This window comes from Hyperoodon ampullatus (genome assembly GCF_949752795.1).
Source record: "Hyperoodon ampullatus genome assembly, chromosome: 1".
In the NCBI taxonomy this organism is placed as follows: Eukaryota; Metazoa; Chordata; class Mammalia; order Artiodactyla; family Ziphiidae; genus Hyperoodon; species Hyperoodon ampullatus.
The window spans coordinates 48,926,160-48,949,925 of NC_136914.1; the positions used below are offsets into that span (position 1 = coordinate 48,926,160).

Consider the following 23,766-nt stretch of genomic DNA (forward strand, 5'->3'; position numbering starts at 1 on the left):
CTTGTTCATGTAGCTGGTTAGGTAACTGGACTTGGTCTGTACCTGAGTTGTGTTCCAAGCAACTGATAACCAAGTTCTAGATCTGGGTGGAAATGAGAAGAAAAGACCAACTTTGGCCTCTGGACTAAGTTGTGTTCTCCAGCACAATTTATAGACGTTCTGTGAACTGGCTTATGGTTCTTGTGGTAAGTCCACTCAAAATTCTGAACATGAAGAGAGGTAAATGGTAGAATTAAAGCACACTGAACCCCTAACAAACACCTAGTTGAGATTTTATGTAGTTTTTCTGAATCTCTGAAAGTGGCCTTAAGTCCTTTTTTGAAACTCTGGCAGTGTAAACAAGTGTCAGTTACCAAAGCCCATGCCTAAATCAATTACTTTTCAACCACCATAATACCTGGGGTGAAAGACTACTGTACTGTACTCATTTTCCTTGCTTATTGAGCCCACATATTCATTCAGTACTGTCTGCCTTCCTGGGTTAACATGAGGTTCAAGTTAGGGACTACGTATTTGACATACTTGGTAAACTGTTGTGTTTATAAAAATATAAGGTGTTCATATATAGAAGGAAAATGAGACTGAATACACTATTTGAAGTCAAAGTTTGATCCTTTAAAGATAAGTAGAACACCTTTAAATTCTAATTAGGAATTAAATTCATGTTAACCACTAGCATTACTGACATTTTAATATCTAGCAATTCTAACTGAAATTATAGCTAATAATTTTAAAGTCATTGAATTAAACCAAAAGTATACAGTTTTTTGCAATCATAAGATTAACATAGAAATAAGTGAAAAATGAATTCTGTGACATCTGGGTCAGCTACCTGAATTTGCTAATTACATTAACAAATATGTAATTCTCATTTTATCAAATGACTTTGGCCAACAAGTGAAAAATACATCATTCCTTTTGATGATTTCTGTGGGATGCCTGTAGCATATTTCAAGTAATAAAGAATGTATCAAAAAGCTAGTCTGTCTTGAAACTTGTTTACCTTGAAATTATCAGAATCTCAGTGTTTGAAAGTATTGAAGCACAAACATCTCTGTACCGTTCTGTACTAAAGCACTCGAGTCTAATAAATAAATAAATCAGCGCCCCCCCCCCCAAAAAAAAAAATTAAAAAGAATGTATCAGACTACAGAGCGACAGAGATTTATAGCAGAAACACTGATTAAAATGATGAATGTCCCAAACGGTGGAAGGAGCATTTTGCCAGAAGATGCAGAGGTATGGGTTTTGGGACCTGGAACTGGACCTGGAGCTGGAGCTGGAGCTGTTAATGAGAAGACATAGTCATTGACACATGTCATTTTTAGTATCAAGTGTCATCCACCTACACCATATATCCTGAATATGTGAACATTCAGGTTGAGTTTTACATGAAGTAATTCTAACCAGGACAACTTTAAAATAAATATAGTTCATTACAGATTTGGGGCTACATTTTCATATACATCATCAGGGTGTGCTGATCTAGGTTTTATCTAAGATTTCACAGGCTTTTTAGTATCTTTGTAGACAAGGTAGTTTTTTGTTCAAGTTCTCTAGAATTTCTTGGCGATTTAAAATTTTCATTTTCTGTATATGCAAGTTTAATTCTGTCTTTTCTATTTCAAGATAGTCTATTTCATATGCATATTCTACCAATATACAGTGTAATATTTTACAGTGTAAAAAATTGCATTGCATTTTTTAAACAGCCCTGCAAGCTGATAAAATTTTTTTCCCTCTATACATAAAACACTACTCTGGAGAAAACTGCTTCCCTTTCACCTGAACTAGTGGAGAGAGGTACAGTGGAGTCCAGCCATCTCAGGATGGTCTGTTTCACACTGCCCTTAACTCAGATATCTGACTTCTGGCTGTGTTTTGGTTTAGACTGTACAAGGGAAGACTGATTGGAAATTTCCAAATGGGATCACCACTCACATAAGTGAAACCAAGAGAAATAGCTAGTAAATGTTATAAAAACCTTCAACTCATAAATTTACTTGCCATAATTATAAACGTGCAGTTATATGTATACAGGTGGGGAAAACGGACAAGCAGATGCACTCATACATTGGTTTGTTACTAGAGAGCAGTGGTTCTCAAGGGGGCTGCATTGCCCCCTAAGGCAGTTTGGAAATTTGTCACAGAGTATATTTTTGATTGTCACAGCACTGGAAGTAGAGGGCTAGTATCCTGCAGTGCTCTCGAGAGTCTTGCACAATGAAAAATCGACCCACTTGCACATAAATTTCAAATGCACTGCTAGACATATATATGTTAAAAACCTATTTATAATGCTCAAACCCAGAACCTAAGTTTTACATATATGCAAAATATTTTTGGATAGTTTTAATAAACATTGGTTTCTATTCTAGTGCTCATGGTATTTCTTCACTTTCATTTTCTTATATTTGTATAGAATAGCTTCCAGTCCTCTCTCTTAAATCCAGATTTCTCTGTGTAAATAAAAACAATCTACTTCATGACGTCTTCTAGAATAATCTAGGCATTTACATATTGAAATGTATATAATTTTGTTACATAGTTGTTAGGACATATTGATTTTTTTATGGTGCAAGTGGGACTTATTTATGAATCTTATTTCAGGATACCTTTATAAAATATTTGTTCTAAAAAGACAGAATTGGGTTGCAGGGTTGAGAACCATTGCTCGAAAAAGTACAGTCTATATACACAGTTGAAAATGAGTGCTTAAGAAGCAAAATCAAGTTGCCCCCCCCATTTGCAAATACAAGCATTTGGATATGACATTCTACTCTGTTATGATGCTTTAAACTCTTGAGATTTTGTTCCTTTTATTGAGAGAAAATAAATTTCTCAGTTTTTCTGTATTGCAGAAACAGACATTTATCAACTAAGGAAATGAGATATTTCTTACCAGGACTGTCCATATCTTGACTTTTGTCTTCTAAAATATAAACAGATTTTGAGTTAACTGCATTGTACACAGATTTATCCCAAAGAGAAAAATCTGGTTAAATGATTAAGCTAACTTGGTTATCTCTGCGTGTGGGACTGAGGGGCAGGGCATTAGTTTTAGAGGTATAGGTGGGACTGGGGGAAGGGTTCAGTGTTTACAGGTTTGCATGCTTTGAAATTTTTTACCATGTGTGTGTGTTTCCATTAAAAGAAAGGTTAAACTTTGTTAGAAAAGGTTAAACTTTGTTAAAAAAGAAAAGTCTTTTTTCTACATATTGAACTCAGATTCCCAAGCACAACCGTAACACTAATCATTTATTGAATGCTTACTGTGTGTCACACATTGACCAAATGCTTTATGTACATTATTACCTTTACTTGTTACACTCCTAGTAGGTAGTGGAGTTATCCATATTATACAGAAGTTCCCCAAAACTTGCATAAAATCACCGAGGTAATCAGTGGTAGGAATGCCTGCTTTCAAACCCTCTGCTCTTACTTACTATGCTATTCTAACTCCAAGTATGTCAGCATTGAAATATTACAATATTGCCATATTCTGACGGCTTTGACGCCAAATGCCAATTCTAGGAGCCCAGGTTAGAGGTGTATTTTCTATAACTACATCTAGCTGGAAGACAAGTGTCATGTGACAGAAAATGAACAAAACTTGAAAAGTTTGGGTCTTGACTGTCTCATTCTAGCCTTTGACAGGTTCCTTAACTTCCCGTATTCCATGTTTCCATCTCTCAAACGGTGATAACAATATTTCTCTTATTGGATTATATGAGATCCTGTGGAAATGGTTTGACACCACTTTTTAAAAAGCCTGCACTGCACACAGCTTTCTAGGAGAGGGCACAACACAAAACAGTCCCAGCAAAACTGAGTGGCCTGTTTGTTGGAGGACATGGAGATAAGGGGCACAGAATGGATGGTCCTACACTGTACGGTTCTCACACACACCTCTTTGATGATGCTATTCCTGTAACTACAGATTCTCTCACGGTAACCTGCGCACCCTGGGAAGCCTCCTGTCCCATTCTGGAATAGACAGGCGCAGCGGGAAGCCAACTGTCCCAGTTTCAGGTCAACTGCCTTTTTCTCTGCCTGACCCAGGGAGCCATAATAACAGTCTGATGCACACACTGAAGGGAGTTCTCAACATTTCCCCCTCTGGCTTGCAGCCTGGGGTGTCAGAAGCTGTGCGGCTCAAGTGTCCTCTCCCCATCCCCCTTAAGATGGAGCTAACTGAACGATTATGGTAAAGGACTCAGAACCCCATGGTGCCTCCACCCCCAGAAAAGAATTTATTACCAGGTTTTTCACCCGGTTGTAACATTTTTATTCCTAAATGAAAAAAAGATTTTCAGGTACTAATAAAGGCATCTACCATTTACTACTATTTTAAAGCACCATTCATTTTGCCAGTACTTTTACCTCATTAGGACTTTCATCAGTCTTGCAAGACAGAAATTTTCTTCCTTGTACAGACGTGGGAGCAGAGGGGCAGGAAAGTGAACTCAAGTGACCTCTACACAAAGCTGCCCAGAGGAAAACGGCAGAGGAGAGGCTTCATGAAGCTGGGTCTGTCTGTCCACACAGACCAGACCGTGGTCATCCTCCACATGCTGCTCAGCAGCTGCCTTTCAGGCCGCCGGGGCGCCTAGTAAGGTGCCAGCGAGAGTACTATGCAAACTCAGGTCCAGCGAGCGGAAGAGTGTAGACACACAAAGTGTGTCATCAGTGTCCTTAGAGGTTCACTTAAAAGTCGCGGCCAAATAAGTCCAACAGTTCAAATCTGGGTGAATATAAAAATATTGCTGGAACCTCTCTCTCTGAGTCTGTCAGTGCTTTAGATCATGAACTGGGAATGGCTGTTTCTGTACACAGCACACAATATCCAAAGGCAGCACTGTGAGGCAAAGCTCAGTACTGTGCGGATGGATGTCATTTAGCAGATGCCAACAATCTAATTTCCTTAACAGATGATCATTCCATAATAACAAAACCTAACACAAATTATTTTCAAAACACTACATGAACTCGGAAGCAGGACTGAACCATTAGATAGGGGCTTGTGCCCTGAGATTTTGTGTTTATATAGTCCTTACAGATATCCCTATAAGGTAACATGACATGTGTTAGCCACCTTTGAAAGATGACAATTCTGAGGCCTAGAGAAGTCTTATTACTGTCCATAGCTCTCTGGTAAAATATTAGATAATGTTCACTTTTTTTTTTTAACTTCTCCTTGTCTCAGGAAAAAAATTAAGTTTGAGGGCCGTTTCATTTTTTTCCTCCCCTGTAAGCGTGAGTTCCGAGGCCCTTTTGACTTGACAGGAGTCATACTGTTCAGTTTCTCTGACCACAGAAACTCAAGGCCCCACACTCAGCAACAGCCTCATACTTTTTGAATACCTGCTTTCATGGTTATATCTTGAAGGTAGGTTAAATGTGTCATGATAAGTATACTGGAAAAACACTAGAGGAACCACAAGTTTTAAGAAACAGGTACTTAGTCATAAGGTAAGAGACCTGGGTCCTTCACTCACTCACGTGATCTTGCTGTGCAAAGTACTTAGCCTCCCTTGCGTATCTAATGGTGACAATTATATCTATACTCCCCAGATTGGCAGCTTCCCCTCCAGCATGCCTAACATTGCTTACCAGGTAGTGAAAAAGGTTCTGGAGTTTTCATTCCTACGTGAGAAAGAAATTTTCAGTGATTTGCAGTTTGTTCCAGTGAGTACAATTTCCAAACTCCTTCTTGTCTCATGAACTCGAGATACAAGCACCAAAGGTCCCACTGCACTGTAGTTTCTGGCTTTTTACTTGAAAGATCTGGCTACATGAACCTTCACTGTGCAAATCCATGCCAAGCTCAGAGAAGCCTTCTGCCACGGCGCCTCATTAAGTCTGCCTCTATACCAGGAGAGTACTATGCTTAGTTACCTGGCAATCCTAGATGCTGAGATGTTATTAGCCAAAGCTAACAGTTAGCCTCTGCATGAAGTTGAAGTTTCTCTTGAGTACCTTTAGCTATAGAATCTAAGGCTGGACTGCATGCATCCAGGTCCCAGAAGCCTTGCCTTCAGCCATGCCCCCGGCAGAGCTAACTTTCCTGTTCCAGGAAGGCATGAACACTAGGGAGGAAAGGTACTTTTCTACTCTCTTCCCCAGCTAAATCTTTGTAGAATGACTGGCAGGTAACTGTAAGCGAAATATTAATGAATAATAATCTCATGACAATATTCTCTTTAATACACGGGGGGATCCTTCTCTTCTCATACTTTGGCCAAGAAAGTAAATAAAGCTGTCTTACCAGGTATTTGGGTGGCTTCTTGGCTCTTCACACCTGAAGACAGAAATGAATATTGGTTAGTGTTATTCAACTATCTTGCATTGTTAATGCTCCCTTTGGTCTATACCTCCCCCATCTTCAACCCCACCCCCACCCCCCAAAAAAGGAAAAAGAAAACAGTAACAACAAAAACACCTTTCAATTGCTCTTCATTCTCTAACTGGACAAAGCCCAAACTCCTATGGTGGAGTTCAAGAACTTCATTATCTGGCCAACCTTATCTTCAAGGCAGTCAGTCCTAGTACATCGGTTTTTAAATGAAATAGTACTGGGTCTAAGACTCTGCTTGGTTTAGCTCTATTGTCATTATAGTTATTAGCTCTATGACTGGGCAGGCTTAATCCCTCTGACCTTCGTTTCCTTATTTAGGCAAAAGAAATACCTTGTAGGTTTGTAGTAAGTGGTGATTAAAGGTGATACATTATAAAACTGCTTAGTACATTACTGCATGGAACATAATCTCTCAATAACTAGAGTCCCTCTGTTTTGACCTAACTTATTCCTCAAACTCTCCATGTCCAGTAACGTCCTTAGTTCTAGGAGTCCTCATGCCTCCTTCTAACCTTGTAGCTGGTCTCTGAGAGTAAGTAAAAGATCACTTACCAGGTAAGACTGTGGGCTCCTGGCTTTTCTTTCCTGAAGATGAGAATAGGAAATATTTAGTGATAAACGCAGTAAGCTTGAAATTTTAACCTTATATTTATATAGCTATTTACAGTGGAAAACTCTAAAAGCTTTGAGAGATGACCCACTCTCAAAGCTTTTAGAGTTTTGGGTAAAAGGGAAAGAGATTTAACCCACTGGTGCCTAACTTACTGTGAGAACTATGGCTAGTGATCCAGGCACTCTCCTAGATTAAGCAAAATATCGCTTGCTGATTCTTTTTTAGACTCTGACCTACATTTGTCATGATTTATTTTTAAAAATGAAACTTCTTGATTATATAAGTAATATAATTACAGATACTTTGGAAAAATATAGGAAATTATTAAAAATTACTCATAATCCCAGATATCAGAGCTATTCAATCTTAATATTTTGGTATATTTCCTGTCTCTTTGCTATATATATATATATATGTACATGCTCATATACATTTTTTACTATTTTTCTCAGTTTTATTGAGATATAATTGACATAAAACACTGTATAAGTTTATGGTATACAGCATAATGACTTGAGTTACATATATTGTGACAGGATTACCACAATAAGTTTAGTTAACATCCGTCATCTCATACAGATACAAAAAAAAAAAAAGGAAAAATGGTTTTCCTTGTGATGAGAACTCTTAGGATCTATTCTCTTAACAGCTTTCAAATACACCACACAGCTGTTAACTATAGTCATGTTGCACATTACATCCCCTGTACTTATTTATCTTATAACTGGAAGTTTGTACCTTTTGACATTTTAAAATAAATTTGATAGTATACTCCATATGCTGTTTTTATCCTATCTTCTAAAAAATTTTTATTGGAGTATAGTTGATTTACAATGTGTTAGTTTCAGGTGTACAGCAAAGTGAATCTGTTATATATATACATATATCCACTCTTTTTTAGATTCTTTTCCCATATAGGCCATTACAGAGTATTGAGTAGAGTTTGTTTTTATCCTATTTTTATTGTCACTGTATTATAAGTACTTTCTCATATCTTTAGATATTTTTCAAAAACATGGTTTTTAAATTGGTTAGTGTTTCATAGTATGGATATAACTTATTTAACAATACCCAACTGTTGGATACTAAGGTTATTTATAAATTTTGGCTACCATAACACTGCATAAACATTTCTGTACATATTTTGTACACAAATTTTTATGTTTATTTCCTTAGGACAAATATCTAAAAGTGTTATAGCTAGGTTAAAAGGTATGGACATTTTTAAGGCTAGTGATACATACTATTGAAATTGTCCTCCAGAAAAGTTCCAACTTATAATCTCACCAGTAATTTATGAGAGTGTTTCTGTCCCAGCACCCTTGAGGAATATCATTTTTAAGAAAGACAAAAAAAATTGGGAATGAGTCATACTATGGAATATACTAAATAATCAAATGGATATAGCTAATAGCATTTGTTACTCAGATTGCTAGAAACAGAAATATATACACATATATAAAATCATTTTAATTTAGGAAAAACTGCCATTTTTTATGCTCCTGATGAACACCCTATGTTACAGAGTTTGTGGAATAATTAGTCACACCTTCCTCTATCCATGTAACAGCTAGCCTAAAGCAGAAGATAGTAAATTCTCTAGAACTAGTTTCTTATGTCATGTCTCTAACTGCTCCGCTGGGATGACCTATGGATTGTTAGATAGGAGACAGACAGAGCTGCTGGGTGGTCCTTATAAAGAAGGATATCTGGAACTCAGGAGCGTCTCTTATATACCAAACTAGTAAGCTAATGTGGGTTCTGCCTTCTTCCCACTTTTCCTTACCATGCCATGCCCACCTGCTCCCACCCCTAAGGAAGCTGTCTTACAAACGTAAACCCCTAGAGTTTATGAAAATGTCTTACCAGGGTCTCCAAGTTTCTGGTTTTTCTCACTTAAGTTACAAAAAGAAACTTACCCGTTTTAATGATAGAACAAAGTAATTGGGAGTTACCACAGTTGGAGCAGAACTATTTTCAGGTAATTATGGCCATGAAGATCCACTTGATATATCCAGTAAGCTAATGCTACTAAATTTAAGTGTCAGCCACAGTCTAAATGCACCTTGGCTAATTGGGCTGGAACATTCCTCTGGACCCTCCTACTAAGAGAAACTGTTATACACAGTAAGTCTCCTAGCGATCTCCACAAGCTAGAAAAATGTCTGTCTTGAAGAGTTAGCTGAAGTCCCTGTGAAGTGACCAGTAAAACTTGTGGCTGCCCTGCCAATAAGAAGTGTTACTAAGCAAGTCCTCAGAGGCATGAAATGTTTCACACAAGGACAGGAAATATCTTCCAAACGTCAGGTAAACTGCATACTTAAGGAAAGGCCAGATACTTTTCTCTCTTCAATAAAGAAAAACTTATTGTAGCTACATGGGCCAAATACATAACAAGGAACTTAAATGCAAAGAAGTGATTTGGGCCATATCACCATAAGTGGAAACTTAGGGGCTGGGGAAAGCGTCTAATCACTCAGATGTTTTAGTCAAATGATAACAAACACCACCTTACTTGAAAAAGGCAAATGACTAACTTTTTCTACTTTCATCTGGATGTTTGGTGTCACACAGGCTAATCTCAACGACTGAGAATAGAGCTATACATAAGAGGCCTCAGACCTGTCAAGAGTGCCTAGCTCTTCAGGTCCGCCCAGCCTTATTCCCCAGAATGGTTCCATATTGTTCAGATCTCCAGAGAGCCAACTCTCTCATTTGCAAGGAGGTAAATTTCCCCAGAATGGATTCTTTTTTTCTGCCTCATATCTGCCAGGTTACTCCTTCATATGTGCAAAGTACTCTTTTTTGTCAGCTAAGAACTGAATTTGCTGAACAGGAAAGAGCTATTAAACATCCGTGTAGCTAATAAACATCCATTATTTTTAAAAATAGAGCATACTTACCAGAGTTGTAGACACTGATGTGTTGAAAATATTCTGAAATACAAACATGTTTTCATTACATAGTACTACACTTAGATGTGAATGTCAGGTTCGGTCAAGATACATGCAAAATATAGCAATATGAGAAATATAAAATTTCAGTCTCAAAAATAAATGGATATAAATTCATTTTAATTACTTTAAGAAGAATTCAAAGAAAAACTAGCCAGGAAGACAGCTAGAAATGGACCCTTATTTTCAAACTATTTAAATAAATCTTCAAAAGGATCCACCCAAAGCATGCATCAGTCCAAGGCATTTCCTGTCAACTTTGGTTCAGATCTGTTGAGCCTAATTTGATAAAGTTGTTCCTGAATACTCTTAAGAATTCCTGTTTACCTTCCCAAATCTTTTCCATGGTCCTCTAAGAGAGACTATTTTTGTTATATTCTCCATTTTTCCCTGAGGAAGAGGAAACAGACCACATTACTGTTCTGTCCCCCCAGTCTTTCCCCTGATGAAGGAAGGAATCCTTCATCAGTCTCCCAAATATTACTTCCCAAGATGTCAAAACAAAGGAATACAAGTATAACTCTGTGCATAGGAGTCATGTAGGAGTATTCAGGAGTCAAAATCCTGTAATGATAGGCTAGGGTCAGAGTGGCATGGTCCCTGCATGCCCAAGGCAAATGCAATGCTTGAGAGAACAGCCACAGGCAAGGCTGGGATAGGCTTAGGGTGGGCTCCTGTACCCTCCCCCTGAAAAGGTAGTAGCAGTAGCACAACTCAGCCTTGAGAAGACAATGGCTGACAGTATGACAGTACAGTGGGGTGGCTCTGACCTATTCCTGTGAGAAATAACACTGATAAAATTCCCATTACAGAGATAATACTCTAGAGCATATCTTACCCATGTTCTCAACACAATTTGCAGTTTTTAGTCCTGAAACATAAAGATAAAGTTTTATTAGTTAGACACAATCTACCTTAGTAAAGATTTCAAATTGGTCTGTGCCTACTGGTAATCTAATCTGTCAGCTCCTAGTCTATCAGACTCATAAGTTAGTGGGAAGCAAATTACATTTTTGTATTCATAATACAGTCACCAAAGAACAGTGGCTCTAGATAAAACATCTAACTTTTCTGGAATTCAGTTCCCTTATGTGTATCTTTTATTGGGAGATTGCTTCAAATGACCTCCAGAGTCCCATCCAAAGCTAACACTTTATTTATTTATGCATTTATTTTTAATAGATCTTTATTGGAGTATAATTGCTTCACAATACTGTGTTGGTTTCTGCTGTATAACAAAGTGAATAAGCTATATGTATACACATGTCCCCATATCCCCTCCCTCTTGCATCTCCCTCCCATCCTCCCTATCCCACCCCTCTAGGTGGTCACAGAGCACCGAGCTGATCTCCCTATGCTATGCTGCTGCTTCTCGCTAACTAACTATTTTACATTCGGTAGTGTATATATGTCGATGCTACTCTCACTTCACCCCAGCTTTCCCCTCTCACCCCATGTCCTCAAGTCCATTCTCTATGTCTACCTCTTTATTCCTGCTCTGCAACTAGGTTCACCAGTACCAATTTTTTTTGGATTCCATACGTATGTGTTAGCATACGATATTTGTTTTTGTCTTTCTGACTTACTTCACTCTGTATGACAGACTATAGGTCTATCCATCTCACTACAAATAACTCAATTTCCCTCCTTTTTATGACTGAGTAACATTCCATTGTATATATGTGCCATATCTTCTTTATCCGTTCATCTGTCGATGGACATTTTGGTAGGCTCCATGCCCTGGCTATTGTAAATAGTGCTGCAATGAACATTGTGGTACATGTCTTTTTGAATTACGGTTTTCTCAGGGTATATGCCCAGTAGTGGGATTGCTGGGTCACATGGTAGTTCTATTTTTAGTTTTTTAAGGAACCTCCATACTGTTTTCTAGTAGGTTTCTGGTGGCATCTTTAGGATTCTCTATGTATAGTATGATGTCATCTGCAAACAGTGACAGTTTGCTACTTCTTTTCCAATTTGTATTCTTTTACTTCTTTTTCTTCTCTGATGGCCGTGGCTAGGACTTCCAAAACTATGTTGAATAAGAGTGGCGAGAGTGGACATCCTTGTCTTGCTCCTGATCTTAGTGGAAATGCTTTCAGTTTTTCACCATTGAGTATGATGCTTGCTGTGGATTTGTCATATGTGGCCTTTTTTATGTTGAGGTAGGTTCCCTCTATGCCTACTTTCTGGAGAGCTTTTATCATAAATGGGTGTTGAATTTTGTCAAAGGCAATTTCTGCATCTATTGAGATGATCATCTGGTTTTTATTCCTTAATTTGTTAAGGTGGTGTGTCACGTTGATTTATTTGCATATATTGAAGAATCCTTGCATCCCTGGGATAAATTCCACTTGATCATGGTGTATGATCCTTTTAATATGTTGTTGGATTCTGTTTGCTAGCATTTTGCTCAGGACTTTTGCATCTATGTTCACCAGTGATATTGGTCTATAATTTTCTTCTTTTGTGATATCTTTTTCTGGTTTGGGTATCAGGGTGATGGTGACTTCGTAGAATAAATTTGGGAGTGTTTCTCTCTCTGCAATTTTTTGGAAGAGTTTGAGAAGGATCAAACTCTTGAGAAGGGTCAGTGTTAGCTCTTCTCTAAATGTTTGATGGAATTCACCTGTGAAGCCATCTGTTTCTGGACTTTTGTTTGTTGAAAGAGTTTTAATTACCATTTCAATTTCATTACTTGTGATTGGTCTGTTTATATTTTCTAATTCTTCCTGGTTCAGTCTTGGAAAATTGTATCTTTCCAAGAATTTGTCCACCGCTTCGTGGCTGTCCATTTTATTGGCATATAGTTGTTTGTAGTAGTCTCTTATAATCCTTTGTATTTCTGCAGTGTCAGTTGTGGTTTCTGCTTTTTCATTTCTAATTTTATTGACTTGCATCCTCTTTTTTTCTTGATGAGGCTGGCTAAGGGTTTATCCATTTTGTTTATCTTCTCAAAGATTTTAGATTTTAGTTTTATTGATCTTTGTTATTGTTTTCTTCATTTCTATTTCATTTATTTCTGCTCTGATCTTTATGATTTATTTCCTTCTACTGACTTTGGGTTTTCTTTGTTCTTCTTTCTCTAGATGTTTTAAGTGTAGGGTTAGATTGTTTATTAGAGATTTTTCTTGTTTCTTGAGGTGAGATTGAATTGTTATAAACTTCCTTCTTAGAACTGCTTTTGCTGTGTCCTATAGGTTTTGGGTCATCATATTTTCGTTGTCATTTGATTCTATGTGTTTTTTTATTCCTTCTTTGACTTCTTCACTGATCTCTTGGTTGTTTAGCCTCCATGTATTTGTGTTTTTTACAGTTTTTTTCCTGTAATTAATTTCCAATCTCATAGCGTTGTGGTCAGAAAAGATGCTTGATACAATTTCAATTTTCTTAAATTTACGGAGGCTTGATTTGTGACCCAAGATGTGATCTATCCTGGAGACTGTTCCATGAGCATTTGAGAAGAAAGTGTATTCTGCCACTTTCGGGTGGAACGTTCTATAGATATCAATTAAATCTATCTGGTCTATTGTGTCATTTAAAGCTTGTGTTTCCTTACTTATTTTCTGTTTGGATGATCTCTCCATTGGTGTAAGTAGTGTGTTCAAGTCCCCTACTATTATTGTGTTACTGTTGATTTCTCCTTTCATGGTTGTTAGCATTTGCCTCATGTATTGAAGTGCTCCTATGTTGGGTGAATAAACATTTACAATTGTTATATCTTCTTCTTGGATTGATCCTTTGACTGTTATGTAGTGTCCCTCCTTATCTCTTGTAACAGTCTTTATTTTAAAGTCTATTTTATCTGATACGAGTACTGCCTCTCCAGCTTTCTTTCGATTTCCATTTGCATGGAATATCTTTTCCCATCCCTTCACTTTCAGTCTGTATGTGTCCCTAGGTCTGAAGTGGGTCTCTTGCAGACAGCATATATACGGGTCTTGTTTTTGTATCCATTCAGCCAGTCTGTGTCTTTTGGTTGGGGCATTTAATCCATTTACATTCAAGGTTATTATCAATATGTATGTTCCTGTTACCATTTTCTTAATTGTTCTGGGTTTGGTTTTGTGGGTCTTTTTCTTCTCTTGTGTTTCCCGCCTAGAGAAGTTTCTTCGGTGGTGCTGGATTCTCTTAGCTTTTGCTTGTCTGAAAAGCTTTTGATTTCTCCTTTGAATCTGAATGAGATCCTTGCTGGGTAGAGTAATTTTGGTTGTAGGTTTTTCTCTTTCATCACTTTAAGTATATCCTGCCACTCCCTCTGGCCTGTAGAGTTTCTGCTGAAAAATCAGCTGATAACCTTATGGGGATTCCTTTGTATGTTATTTTTTGTTTTTCCCTTGCTGCTTTTAATATTTTTTCTTTGAATTTAGTTTTTGTTAGTTTGATTAATATGTGTCTTGGTGTGCTTCTCCTAGGGTTCATCCTGTATGGGACTCTCTGTGGCTTCCTGGACTTGGGTGACTAATTACTTTCCCATGTTAGGGAAGTTTTCCACTATAATTTCTTCACATATTTTCTCAGACCCTTTCTTTTTCTTTTCTTCTTCTGGGACCCCTATAATTCGAATGTTGGTGTGTTTAGTGTTATCTCAGAGGTCTCTGAGATTGTCTTCAATTCTTTTCATTCTTTGTTCTTTATTCTGCTCTTTGGTAGTTATTTCCACCGCTTTGTCTTCCAGCTCACTTATTCATTCTTCTGCCTCAGTTATTCTGTTATTGATTCCTTCTAGTGTATTTTTCATTTCAGTTACTGTGTTGTTCATCTCTGTTTGTTTGTTCTTTAGTTCTTCTAGATCTTTGTTAAACATTTCTTGTATTTTCTCAATCCATGCCTCCATTCTATTTCCAAGATTCTGGATCATCTTTACTATCATTACTCTGAATTCTTTTTCAAGTAGATGCCTATTTCCTCTTCATTTATTTAGTCTTGTAGGTTTTTACCTTGCTCCTTCATCTGTGACTATTTTTTGCCATCTCTTTCTTTTTTTTCTTTTAATGAGTGTGATTGTGTTCCTGTCTTACTGGTTGTATGGCCTGAGGCTTCCAACACTGGAGTTTGTAGGCTGTTGCATAGAGCTGGGTCTTGGTGCTGAGATGAGGACCTCCATGAGACCTCACTCTGATGAATATTCTCTGAGGTGTCTGAGGTTCTCTGTTAGCCCAGTGGTTAGGACTCAGAGCTCCCACCACAGGAGCTGTCGCTCACCCCCCAGCTCGTGAACCAAGATCCCACAAGCCACGTGGGGTGGCAAAAAAAAAAAAAAAGAGAACAATAGCAAAGTAAAAAATAAAATTAGACTGGGAAACTAACAGATACGTTAGAAAGAATACAAAAATTAAAATATAGATGAAACAACAACCAGAAGGTACAACAGTACCACAACAGTAAAAGAGGGGAGGAGAGAAAAGAAGAAAAAAGCAAAAAAAAAGGGGGGGGGGGTAAACACCTTGGCTCTGGAGGGTGGGGCCTAAGCAAGGGCAAGGTTTGGGCATTGGGCAGGGCCAGTGCTCAGGACCCACAGGGCTGTAGGAGGTGGGGCTTAGGCTCAATGGAACAGAAGGGGCCCAGGCATGCCCCCCACCCCTAGTCTCAGAGGGTGGAGGACCTCACCTGGGAGCCCAGCAGGCTTCCTAGGCTTGAGTGAGAGGGGCAAACGCCTTCCTCTCCCGCTCCTCTGATCCTGGAGGGCTCCTCCTGCCTGCCTCTCCTTATCTCCCCTGCCTCCTTCCTATGTCCCCAGGACCAATGCGGCTGGGGTTGGGGGGGGCCTTGGCGGGCAGGGGACTGGCCTGGGAGGTCAGCAGGCTCCCCGGGCCTGAGCGGGTGGGCAATTGCCCTCTGCTACTCTCCCAATCCTCCTGGAGGGCCCCTCTGCCTGCCTCTCCTGATCTCCCTGGCCTCAGGGGCGCCAATCTGGCCTCCACTTCTCCTCTCCCCTCAGTCCCCCCACGTCCTACCAGTTCGTTTGGGGGTTCTTCCCATCTCCTTGGCCATCAGGGCTCCCCATCAGCGGCCAGCAGGCACCCTAGTTGTGGGGAGGCCTAACTCGGCATCTTCCCACACTGCCATCTTGACTCTGCCCCCGCAAGCTAACACTTTATGATTATATGATTAGTCTGAAAAAATTAGGAGAAAATTTATCTGTCTGTTTAACTAATTCTCTCTTCAGATACTAAATGTCCTTCTCAACAGTTAACCTAACGTTTTACTATGGCTTGCTAGCAATCAGGGTGGAGAGAGGCTGGTGCTGACAGCTTCCACCTTGCTGTACTTCCCAGCCTGAAAGGCCTGCTGGGTGGGGCTGCTAGTATTTGCAGTGGCTAGGCACTGAAACTCAGGGAGATGGACACTGGGAGAGGACTCTGTGTAGCTGTGCAGAAACAGCCCGGAGGGCCTGGGGTGTGATCTGGGCCAAACCAGAGCTCATTGTCAGCGTGCATGGCAGGGCTTGGCTCCAGCAGTTGTCTCTGTTGGTGTGCACAGTAGGTGACAGGCAGCATCAGAGAATCACACGTGAGGAGTACTCAGATGTTCCTTTCCCGGCAGAAGAGCTCCAGTTCTGCCCACCTCACACAGCAGCTTGGAGCCGGATTTGGGGCAGACAGGTCCTGGGAGAGCCCTACCATAGAGGTAACCCCAGTCCCAGGTGGCAACGCAATCACCTTGATTCCTGCAGTCACAACACCCCAGCCCCCAGTACCAGCCTAGCACTAGGCAAGAAAGGAATGGGACTCCATGGAACAAAGAGGAGGCCCCATCCAAATCCAGTGCAGGCTCTGGTCACCACAACACCAATCACATGCCCTATCAAGGGGATAACGCTCTGAGGAAAGATGTGACTAGCATCCATACCAAAAGTAGCCATTGCACCAAAATTATTGGACTCATACAGTCTACTCAGGAATGCTCCCACATAAAAACCAGCCCTTCAAGACAACAGTAGATAACTGTTCCTCCTAAATTTATAGAGACATAAATTTAAGAAAAATTTAAAAAGCACAGGAACTTCTCCCAGTTTAAAGGACAAGAGAGGGGCTTCCCTGGTGGCGCAGCGGTTAAGAATCCACCTGCCAACGCAGGGGACACAGGTTCGAGCCCTGGTCCAGGAAGATCCCACGTGCGGCGGAGCAACTAAGTCCGTGCACCACAACTACTGAGCCTGCGCTCTAGAGCCCACGAACCGCAATTACTGAGCCAGCGCATCACTACTACTGAAGCCCACGCACCTAGAGCCCATGCTCAGCAACAAGAGAAGCCACCACAATGAGAAGCCCACACACTGCAATGAACAGTAGGCCCTGCTCACTGCAACTAGAGAAAGCCTGCGTGCAGCAATGAAGACCCAATGCAGCCAACAATAAATAAATTAAATAAATAAATATTTTAAAGTTATAAAAAAATTTTTTTTAATAAATTAAAAAATGAGAGAAATCCTCTGAAAGAACAATGAAACAGACCCCTCCACTCTACTTGACCCTGAGTTCAAAAAGGAGGTAGTAAATATGCTAAATGAATTAAGAACGATTATTGATAGAAATGCAGAATCACTGTAACGAGGAATTAGAAACTATAAAGAGGAGCCAATCAAAAACAACTCAATTACCAAGATAAAAACCAATCTAGAAGCAATGAATAGCAGACTAAATAATGTAGCAGAACAAATAAGTGATCTGGAAGATAGAATAATGGAAATCACCCAATCAGAACAAAAGACAGAAAGACAAATAAAAAAAAAATGAAAGCAATATACGAGGTCTATGGGATGATATAAAATGTGCCAAACTTGGGCTTCCCTGGTGGCGCAGTGGTTGAGAGTCCGCCTGCCGATGCAGGGGACACGGGTTCGTGCCCTGGTCTGGGAGGATCCCACATGCTGCGGAGCGGCTGGGCCCATGAGCCATGGCCGCTGAGCCTGCGCTCCGCAACGGGAGAGGCCACAACAGTGAGAGGCCCGAGTACGGCTAAAAAAAACAAACAAACAAACAAAAAAAAAAATGTGCCAAACTTAAGGTCCCACAAGCTGCATGGCAAGGCCAAAATATATATATATATACATATATACATATATATATATATATATATATACATATATATACATATATATGTATATGTATATATATATATATATATATTTGAAGAAATTATGGCTGAAACCTTCCCAAACCTAAAGAAGGAAAAAGATATCTAGGTACAGGAAGCACAGAGGGTCCCAAATAAGATGAACCTAAACAAACCAACACCAAGACATATTATAATTAAAATGGAAAAAGTTCAAGATAAAGAGAGGAATCTAAAGGCAGCAAAAGAGAAACAAAGAGTCAGTTACAAAGGAACCCCCATAAAGCTCTTAGCTAATTTCTCTGCAGAAACACTATCAAACAAAGTCATGAAAGGGAAAAATCTGCAACCTAGGATACTCTACCCAGCAAGACTATCCTTTAGGCTAGAAGAAGAGATAAAGGATGTCTCAGACAAGCAAAAACTACAAGAATACAGCAATACTAAACCTAACCTAAAAGAAATATTGAAAGGTCCTCTCTAAATAGAAAAGAATCAAAAATCTATAGGAAAGGGAAAGTCACAATAGGAATGGCAAATATATAAAAGGATTGAAGACCACTTAAATAAGCCAGTACACAGATTAAAAAACAATCAGAAAAATTCTGTAAAAGTGTTTATAACTACAATTAACAGCAAAAACATAAACATTAAGATGTAAAACAGGACATCAAAATCATGAAATATGGGGGAGGGGATTAAAATTGTAGATCTTTTAGAATGTGTTTGAATTTATATGACTACCAGTCTAAAGCAGGTAGATACTTGAAACATACTTGAAAACAAGGGTAACCACAAGTCAAAACCATATGATAGATTCACCAAAAAAAGAGAGAAAGCAATTCAAGCATAATACAAAAGAAAACCATCAAACCATAAAAAAAAAGAAGAAATGAACAAGGAAGAACTACAAAATCACCTTGAAAACAAGGTTTAAAATGGCAATAAATACATACTTGTCAATAATTACTTTAAATGTCAATGGACTAAATGCTCCAATCAAAAGACACAGAATGGCAGATTACAAAAAAAAAAAGAACCTACAATATGCTGCTTACAAGAGACTCACTTTAGGGCAAAAGACATACATAGATTGAAAGTGAGGGGATCGAAAAAGGTATTTCATAGATTGAAAGTGAGGGGATCGAAAAAGGTATTTCATGCAAATGAAAACAACAAGAAAGCGGGGGTAGCAATATCCATATCAGACAATACAGACTAAAACAAAGTCCATAAGGAAAAATAAAGAAGGACACTATATAATGATAAAGGGATCAATACAAGAAGAGGATATTACACTCATTAACATATTCACCCAGTATAGAAGCACCTAGATATATAAAACAAATACGAACAGACATAGAAGGAGAAACTGACAGGAATACAGTAATAGTAAGAGACTAACATTCTACTGACGTCAATAGACAAATATTCCAGATGAAATCAATAAGGCAACAAAGATTCTAAAAGACAGAATAGACCAGCTGGATTTAATTGATATCTACAGGACATTACATCCAAAAAAAACCAGAATGCACATTCTTTTCAAGGGTGCATGGACCATTCTCTAGAATAGACCACATACTAGGACACAAAACAAGCCTCAACAATTTTAAGAGGATAGAAGTTATTTCAAGCATCTTTTCTGACCACCACAGTATGAAACTAGAAATCAACCACGAAAAGAAAAAAAAGGTAGAAACCAATCACATGGAGACTAAACAACATGCTACTAAAAAAAACAATGGGTTGATGATGAATTCAAAGAGGAAATCAGAGAACACTTTGAAACAAATGACAATGAAAATACAGCCTTACAAAATCTATGGGATATAGCAAAAGCAGTTCTAAGAGAGAAGGTCATAGCAATACAGGCCTTCCTTAAGAAACAAGTCTCAAATAAACAAACTGTCACCTAAAAGAATTAGGAAAAGACCAAACAAAACCCAAAGTCAGCAGAAGGAAGGAAATAATAAAGATCAGAGAGGAACTAAATAAAAATAGAGATAAAAAACAATAGAAAAAAATCAATAAAACCAAGAGTTGGTTTTTTTAAAAGATAAACAAAATCGACAAACCTCTAGCCAGGCTCACCAAGAAGAAAAGAAAGAGGACCCAAATAAACAAAATAAGAAATGAAAGAGGAGAAATAACAACCAATAGTGCAGAAATACAAAAAAAATCATAAGAGAACACTATGAACAGTTATATGCCAACAAATTGGACAACCTAGAAGAAATGGAAAAGTTTCTAGAAACATATAGCCTGCCAAAATTGAGTCAAAAAGAAACAGATAATTTGAACAAACCAATTATTAGAAGTGAAATAAAATCCATAATTTAAAAATTCCCTGCAAACAAAAGTCTAGGAATGGATGGCTTCAATGGGGAATTCTACCAAACATATAAAGAAGAACTTATACCTATCCTTCTCAAACTATTCCAAGAGACTGAAGAGGAGGGAACGCTCCCAAATTCTTATGAAGCCACCATCACCCTGATACCAAAACCAGACAAAAACACTACAAAAACTGAAAATTACAGGCCAATATCTTTGATGAATATAGATCAAAAATCCTCAATAAAATATTAGCAAGCCTAATCTAACAATACCTAAAAAAGGTCATGCAGAATGTTTAAGTTGGATTCATTCCAGGGTCACAAGGATGGTTCAAATAAGTAAATCAATCAATGTGATACACCACATCAACAAAAGAAAAGACAAAACCACATGACCATCTCAATAGATGCAGAAAAAGCATTTGATAAAGTTCAACATCCATTCAAGAAAAAAACTCTCACCGAAGTGGGTATAGAGGGAACATAACTCAACACAATAAAAGCCATTTACAACAAACCCACAGCCAACATCATACTCAACAGAAAAAGCTGAAAGCCTTCCTGCTAAATTCAGGAATAAGACAAGGCTGCTCACTCTCACCACTTCTATTCAACACAGTATTAGAAATCCTAGCACAGCAATCAGACAAGAAAAACAACAGGTATCCAAATTTGAAGGGAAGAGGTAAAACTGTCACTATTTGCAGATGACATGATACTCTATACAGAGAACTCTAAAGACTCTACACAAAAACTATTAGAACTAATAAATGAACTCAGCAAGGTAGCAGGATATAAGATTGATATACAGAAATCTGTTGTATTTCTTTACACTAACAATGAAATATCAGAAAGTAAAAGAAAAAAAATCCCGTTTAAAATCATGTCAAAAAAAAAAACTAGGAAAAAAACTTTTAAGCAAGGAGGTGAAAGACCTATACATTGAAAACTATAAAACACTGATAAAGAGACTGAAGATGATTCAAAGAAATGGAAAGGTATCCCATGCTCTTGGATTAGAAAAATTAATATTATTAAAATGGTCATACTACCCGAAGCAATCTACAGATTTAATGTAATCCCTGTCAAAATATCCATTCCATTTTCACAATACTAGAACTAATAATCCTAAAATTTATATGGAACCATGGAAGACCCAGAATTGCCAAAGCAGTTCTGAGGAAAAAGAACAAAGCTGGAGGCATAACCCTCCCAAGACTTCAGACAATACTACAAAGCTACAGTAATCAAAATAGCATGGAATTGGCACAAAAACAAATAGATCAATGGAACAGAATAGAGAGTCCAGAAATAAACCAACACACCTATGGTCAATTAATCTACAACAAAGGAGGCAAGAACATACAATGGAGAAAAGAGTCTCTTCAACAAGTGGTGTTGGGAAAGCTGGACAGCTACATAAAAAATCAATGAAATTAGAACACTCTCCCATAGCATATACAAAAATAAACTCAAATGGTTTAAAGACCTAAATATAAGACATAATTCCATATAATTCCTAGAAGAGAACACAGGCAAAACATTCTCTGACATAAATTGTAGCAGTATTTTCTTAGATCAGTCTCCCAAGGCACAAAAAAAAACAAAAGAAAAAATTAAAGCAAAAATAAGCAAATGGGACCTAAACAAACAAAAAAGCTTTTGTGCAGCAAAGGAAACAATCAACAACAAAAAAAGACAACCTATGGAATGCAACTGACAGGAGTTAATATCCAAAATATACAAACAGCTCATACAACTCAACAGCAAATAAACAAACAATCCAAACAAAAAACAGAAAGAAAACTTGAATAGATATTTTTCCAAAGATGACATACAGATGGCCAACAGGCACATGAAAAGATGCTCAACATCATAATTATTAGAGAAAAGTAAATCAAAACTACAATGAGATATCACCTCACACCTATCAGAATGTCTATCATCAAAAAGTCTGCAAACAATAAATGCTGGAGAGCGTGTAGAGAAAAGGAAACCCTCCTGCACTGTTGGTGGGAATGTAAATTGGTGCAGCCACTATGGAAAACAGTATGGAGGTTCCTTAAGAAGCTAAAAATAGAGCTGCCATATGATCCAGCAATCCCACTCCTGAGCATATATCCAGAAAAGATGAAAAACCTAATTCAAAAAGATACATACACCTCAATGTTCATAGCAGCACTACTTAGAATAGCCAAGACATGGAAACAACCTAAGTGCCCATCAATAGATGATTGGCTTAAGAAGATGTGGTATATATATCTATATACCACATATATGTATTATAATATATTATATATATAATATTCCATTGTGTATGTATATGTATAAACAGAATGGAATATTACTCAGCCATAAAAAAGAATGAAATATTGTCATTTGCGGCAACGTGGATGGACCTAGAGAACATCATACTAAGTGAAGTAAGTCAAACAGAGAAATACAAATATTATATCTCTTATATGTAGAAACTAAAAAATAATACAAATGAATCTATATACAAAACAAACAGATTCACAGACACAGAAAACAAACTTATGGTTACCAAAGGGGAAAGGGAGGAGGGGGTAGGGATAAATTAGGAATATGTGATTAACAGATACAAACTACTATATATAAAATAGATAAGCAATAAGGATTTACTGTATAACATGAGGAACTATATTCATAATGTCCTGTATAACCTATAATGGAAAATAATCTGAAAATATATATATATATAACTGAATCACTTTGCTGTACACCTGAACCTAACACAATATTGTAAATCAACTATACTTCAATAAAAAAAAAAGTAGGAGGGTTAAAAATGGGTAAGAGATTGATCCAGAAATAAATGGGAGAAGACACAAATATATATAGGGATTGAAAAAGGGAATATAACCATGGATTCAGCAGGTGTAAAAAGACCTGAGATTACTGTGACTAGCTTTATGCCAATAAATTTGAAATGTAAGACAAATGGACAATTCCTAGAAAAATGTAACTTATCAAAAATAACTCAAGAATAAACAGAAAACTCACATGGTATTATAACTATTAAGCAGTTTAAACTTTTTCCACAATGAAAAATACCAGGGTAGTTTAGTTTTTACAGAGTACTAAAGAGAAAGGAGCTGCACAGAGAACCCCAGAGATCTTCAAAGGGTTTCCAGTACTCAGCAAAGTACTGATCAGTTTATACTTGTCTAAGGAAACTACCCAAGGCCAGGGAAAGAACTCAAAGGATGAAGAACAGTGACTATTCCTACCAGCCACACTGGAAAACCTTATAAGTTGTTATTTTAGCAGGGAGCTCTACAGTAAGAAGCCTTGGAAGCAGTTCAGACAACAGTAAATAAAGCCCTCCCAGGAGTTCCTATCTCCTTCAGATCTCAAGAAATTACAGATGTCTGTGACCAAACTCATAGCTGATTGGAATTTCTGGCAACAAGACTACAGCAG

General features: G+C 37.9%; 1 protein-coding gene across 1 annotated transcript in view; it reads right to left on the reverse strand.

Annotated features, from left to right (window-relative positions):
• Positions 1 to 1,142: 1,142 nt before the first annotated feature.
• ART3 (ADP-ribosyltransferase 3 (inactive)) overlaps positions 1,143 to 23,766 on the reverse strand; it is a gene marked incomplete at its 3' end in the record, with an annotated part of 136,495 nt that continues 113,871 nt past the window's right edge. Inside the window, exons 4-10 of the mRNA XM_079710593.1 lie at positions 10,764 to 10,796; positions 9,875 to 9,907; positions 6,911 to 6,943; positions 6,269 to 6,301; positions 5,614 to 5,646; positions 2,903 to 2,932; positions 1,143 to 1,285 (exon numbers count right to left, since the gene is read on the reverse strand). Of these exons, the coding sequence (XP_079566719.1) occupies positions 1,143 to 1,285; positions 2,903 to 2,932; positions 5,614 to 5,646; positions 6,269 to 6,301; positions 6,911 to 6,943; positions 9,875 to 9,907; positions 10,764 to 10,796 (338 nt within the window). The remainder of the gene's footprint in view (positions 1,286 to 2,902; positions 2,933 to 5,613; positions 5,647 to 6,268; positions 6,302 to 6,910; positions 6,944 to 9,874; positions 9,908 to 10,763; positions 10,797 to 23,766) is intronic.